Raw genomic sequence first — 5,308 nt, 5'->3', positions numbered from 1 at the left:
TTCTCTATATGAACATGTTCTGTGATTTTCTACATTATCTTTCAGTTCCCTGGGGGGCAATGGAACCTAAAGGTTAAGAGAAGGGGGCCTGAAGATAGGTAGACCTGGATTTCAAATCTGGGCCTATGCCTTACCATCCAGCTGGGTGACTTAGAAGAATCACTTACTCTCCCTCATCCATTAAAGGGTGTGCAAGTGCGGGATTAAATACTATGGAGCTACACATTTAGCATGGTGCCTGGCATGCAGTAGGAGTAGGTGCTCAATTATATTTCACCAGGTGATTGTCACTTTTTGTGCTGCTGGTGGTGACAGAAACTCATAGAGACTTGGTTGCTGATTTTTTAAAAAGACTTTTACTGGTATAAAAACAATTTAAACATAATATAAATACATTATAAATATTTCTTTTAAAAACATGTATAAGTTAGCAATTTATTTGAGGTAAGCCTACACATTCCAAGAAATGATCTGACTCTGAAATGAAGGTATTCAGGCTGTACAACCATCTGTTATTTTTTTCAAAACGAACACACAAAATATTTCAAGTGGCACTTTATAAAAATATAAATATCACTGGTATAAATTAACTCAACATCACATATTTAAATATCAATAAATTAAAAATAATTAAAATAGTGTCCTATTGCTCATACTTTTAGTTCTTCATAGAGAACAACATAAGTTATGTACCCAGTGGACAGCTTTCTGACCAGAGAAAGGAATGTCCATGAGTTGCAACCATCTTAGACGCCCAGGCTACATCCGGATAGCCCTCTGAGTGAACTGCAGGAAGTCTTCGAGGCTTCGCAGGATGAGGTGAATCGTAGTGGTCTTCAGCCAATTTTTCTGTGCATGCATCTTCTCCAGCAGGCCAGTGTTTGTGGTTGGGTCAGGGATGGTTTCTTCAATGGGGTTCTTCATCTGGAGGGAAAGAAAGCAAGAAGAATTGTTTAAATATTGAACAAATTCTTTTCAGTGGAGGGATGCTCTGGGCTGTGGGGATATGTTCAGATTTGGGGTGAAGAAGACTAATTGGGGCCACCTACCCTGCCTTGCCTAGATAGGGTGAGGTGCTTTTCCTCTGAGCCCACCCTTTCATAGCAACTGAGTTCTAAGCATCCCTTTGCCTCTCTGGCTCCTTTAGATCATAAGCATCCCAAGGGCAGCCACAGTATCTTACTTGTCCTCTGTTGTCTTAGCCAGTGCCTGGCACGTGGTTGAAATTTAATATTCAAATGAAGAATCTATAGTTAGAGGCATTTCAATGGTTCTTGAGTGGCCTCTGACACTAATATTTCCCTCCAGTTTCTCTCACCCATCTATTCAGCATCTGTTGAGAGTCCACTGATCTAGTGGTGTAGGAGGACTGGGAAACACCTTCCCATAGACCCACTGACATGGGGCACCTCCAGGCGTGGCCTGAGCACTACAGCAATGGCATCACCTGGAGCTTGTTAGATGCAAGTCTCAGGTCTCACCCCAGACCTGCTGAATCAAGCTCTGCATTGGAACAAGACCCCCAGGGAATTTGTGTGCACATTAAAGTGGGAGATGCTCCCACTTAAGGCAAAAGACAGGATTAGCACCCATAGGCTTCTCCATACAGGGACTTTTTATTGAGCTCTGTTTGGCTCATCTATACACTGTGCCATCAAGTCTCCATCATGTGGCAGTTGAATGGCCAGCTGGTAGTACCAAAGACCTGTACCTGTTCCTCCAGCCTTTAGCCAATTTTCTGTATTAACTCTTCTTCCAAAAAGTTGGAAAAAGAGTTGCTACCATAATGATAAGAATGTCACTTGGCAATAGTTAAAATATTAAAGTAATTTTTGTGCTCTTTGTTCTTTGTGATTATGGATCACTGAGCAGGATTGTATGTGCTTCCTTCTGCCTCTACAGATACTTTTTTTTCTTTCTTATTTCTTAAGCTATTAGGAGTTGATGTCAAAATCTACCTCACTTAACATAGTTTTAAATATAGTTATTGATATCCTTTGCAGAAGAGATCAAACTCCCCCCCCCCCCCCACAACATACACACATAAAAACAGTTCTAACTATCAGGAAATACTTCTCAGATCCTTTCGTTTACATGCAACCATGTCTTCTGAATTGGCTTTACATTCCCAAATTGTCTGGGCTGCTTTCTTTGAGACTGTATTGGCCATACTGAGTGAGGAGACAGGCGACACTCACCTTTTGCCTCAGGATATTGACCAGGGCTTTGGTTCCTATCTTCATGGCCTGGGCATGTCCTTCAAATGTGTTCTGGAGGTACTCCAGGTATACCTGAAACTCCAGAAGACCGGTGGTGATTCTTATCAAGCAGGTCTCCTAAGAGGAAAGATGGTGGGAAAATTGGTTATTGCCAGGAAGATACAATGAATTTTAAAAGTTAAAATTACAATAATTTGCTCAGCCAGCGTAGCTCAGTGGTTGAGTATCAACCTATGAACCAGGAGGTCATGGTTCGATTCCTGGTTTAGGGCACATGCCCAGGTTGTAGGCTTGATCCCCAGGGTGGAGTGCACAGGAGGCAGCCAGTCAATGATTCTCTCTTATCATTGATGTTTCTATCTCTCTTTCCCTCTTCCTTCCTCTCTGAAATCAATAAAAATGTATTTTTTAAAAATAAAATAAAATGTTTAAAACAAAATTGCTATAATTTAACAACTTTTCCCTCTCCATCCCCACCTCTCACTCCCACCCCTGGGAACTTCCCATACTTCTTAGGCATCATGCTTTGAGACATCAGACAGCACCAGCTGCCCTAATTTAAGTATCTGGACAATCAGAAACATCACTTAATTTTACTCAAAGCCCAGTGGATGCTAGAATGTGGCAAGGGGGTCCTTCTCTATTCTCCCTTTAATGCTCTTCCCTCTGGCTGCACTCCTGCCCTTGTCAATGTTGGGCTAAAACCTTTTATGGAATAATCAGAAGTCAGCACAGGTTATCTCACTGCCTAGAAGGAGAAAGGTGTAGAGAATAACCTCAGCAGGGAGGACAACACTAAGGGCAGCCAAGGAGAAGAAAGGTCACCGAACTACCACCTCATACAGGATAAACCAGTTAAACCTGCTGGGGTTTCTAACACATGACCATTGTGAAAATCCCAAGGGAGGCTGGCTATCTCTGACCATGCCATTCAAAAATAAGTTGCCTTTACAAAGATTTCTGTTGGCCTCCTCATGAAATTTACACAATATTCTTTACAACTATCGCCTTCTTTGTTGCCTGCCTTGTCTGTGTGTACACAGACCTGCATGCAAGGTGGAGAACTTGGAAATAGCTAACAGTGAACATGATGTGTGGGTACCTGATTGAATCCAGAATGGAAGCATCCATCTTTTCTGGCCAGTTTTGGAAGGTTCAGGTTGTTTTCTGTCAGTACCTCCTTGCTGTTTTTACACGATTCATGGTTGTCACACATCTGGGAAGAAATACCAAAACTGTTATCATGTAAGTGCCTCTAACACAAACACCACTAGAGGGCCTAGTCATGTTCCACCATGGCCAGGAAGTTCTCGTAAGAAAAATGAAGTCAGAATCCATTAGCATCCAGACAAGCAAGATCTAGTGGAGGATGGGCACTCTTGGGTTCAATTCCAGGCTCACTTGTGACTTCAGGCTTGTCTCACTGTCCTGAGTATCAGTGTCCCTCTCTCCAAATTGGGGATAATGAAGCACCTCCGCATAAGTTTATTGTGAGGATGAGACATAATAGTTATAAAAAGTACCTGGCACATACTACATACTTAATACATTTCGATAATAATTGAGTGAATATCATTTGAGCCATAGAATGTTCCAGCTGAAAGAACCTGTGAGATCATCTAGTCCTATGCCACAGTTTTACAGGTGGAGCTCAGAGGTGGTAGGAAATTTGCCCAAGATCACAAAGCTGGTTCAGCAGAGCCAGAGGAGATTTGGGGTGCCCAAATCCCCTTTGCTGTGTTCTTTTCTTTCTACAAAACAGTCAAACTACATTGCATTTAAAGTTTAGGAGCTGCTTTAATCTTCCTATGATTTTGCCACTTTGGTGGGCTATCGAGTTTGCAGTATATAAGCTGGAATGACATTGAGGAATTCCTAACTATCACGCTTATATAACTTAAAAGTACTGTGACTATCCTGAAAAGCTGAACATTCATTTCAGGTGCCACTTTTCTAATCCTCCCAAAGTCCAAGAGACACAAAAAAAGATCAACAGACCTTATTTTTTGGTTAGGGAAAGGGAGTCCTAAGAAACAGTGACCCTCAGCTCATGTCAAGTATGGAGTGGGGAATGGGTCAGGGCACATGGATTCCAGCCCCATTCTGTATTTTCCAGGAGGGGACGGGAGTCCCTGAGACCAGCAGCAGAGGAGAAATACATAAGACAGTCTGCTTCTTTGACGTCAAATCTAAACTCCCCCAGAAGAACCCATCAAAGACCTCCCAATGCAGGAACCCTGTCCCCATCCAGGGGCAAGGAGAGGCATGCCCACACAAGCCTTCCATCACCCTCCATTGAGCTTACCCACCTTATTTTTCACGTCAGAGATTTCGAGGAGGATGGACTTAATGAGGTTTTCAATTTGTTCTGAAGAGGTGAGTGGTGGTCTATTTGAGGTGGTATCATCTTTAGAATCTTCTCCCCGGGGAACCGGGGTAGGGAAAGCAGTAGTCATCACCAGGAGCAGCCCCAGGGAGAAGGCCACTGGACTGAAGGTGTCTGTGCCGGAGGGAAGGGAGAGCAGCAGTGAGCAGCCTGCACAGCTGGGGAAGCTGTGCCTCTGGCTGCTGGCTGCCCGCCAGCCCTCAGAGCGCACACCCTCTCTCTCACCCAGGCACAGCCTCCGGCCTCCGGGCGGTTCCCAGGCTAGGGATTTCCTTCACTTACTTGTGGAGAGGGAGTTCATAGCTGGTTCATAGAGGGAGATGGAGCTCTCTTTTCTTCCTGGTGGGCTCGAGGACAGAATGAGCCTCAGACATCCTCAGCCTCATATTTATTGAGGGTTGAAATTCTAATATTGAGACTCATGGGAAAATCCCACATTTGATAAATCTTTTTTAGAGGATGGGGGTGGGGCCAGGGTGGGTGGGGCTGATTGGAAACCTTATTAAGATTGTGCAATGTGACGTCCTTTAGCATCATCACAGGAATGAAAACCAGGGAAATGCGCCGCTTAGGTCATTACCAAGGAGCCCTAGAAGCAAGATCACTCTTCCTCTACTTTTTTTTTTTTTTTTTTTTTAGTGACTCAGCACTTTGGCATGTGTTGAGGAAAGTAAAGCTAAAGTCATCCACAAAGTTTTAGAGG

The 5,308-nt window shown here is 43.6% G+C and overlaps 1 protein-coding gene across 1 annotated transcript; it reads right to left on the bottom strand.

The window, feature by feature from the left end:
- Positions 1-335: 335 nt before the first annotated feature.
- IL6 (interleukin 6) lies at positions 336-4,989 on the bottom strand. Its single transcript, XM_081102796.1, has 5 exons — positions 4,888-4,989; positions 4,529-4,719; positions 3,322-3,435; positions 2,199-2,336; positions 336-924 (listed from the first exon to the last, which is right to left on the bottom strand). Exons 1-5 carry the CDS (start codon positions 4,904-4,906, stop codon positions 760-762), a joined length of 627 nt encoding a protein of 208 aa, XP_080958922.1. The 5' UTR covers positions 4,907-4,989; the 3' UTR covers positions 336-759.
- Positions 4,990-5,308: the final 319 nt, after the last annotated feature.

This window comes from Myotis nattereri (assembly GCF_964212035.1).
Source record: "Myotis nattereri genome assembly, chromosome: 11".
Lineage (NCBI taxonomy): Eukaryota > Metazoa > Chordata > Mammalia > Chiroptera > Vespertilionidae > Myotis > Myotis nattereri.
The sequence above is the reverse complement of the archived record's forward strand: the minus strand, read 5'-3'. Positions and strand labels throughout refer to the sequence as shown.

Coding starts and splice junctions, on each gene's coding strand:
- IL6 (XM_081102796.1), bottom strand. Junction 2,337..3,321: donor TCCATTCTGGATTCAATCAG/GTACCCACACAT, acceptor CTTTCCTCTTAG/GAGACCTGCTTGATAAGAAT. Junction 925..2,198: donor TCAATATCCTGAGGCAAAAG/GTGAGTGTCGCC, acceptor CTTTCCCTCCAG/ATGAAGAACCCCATTGAAGA.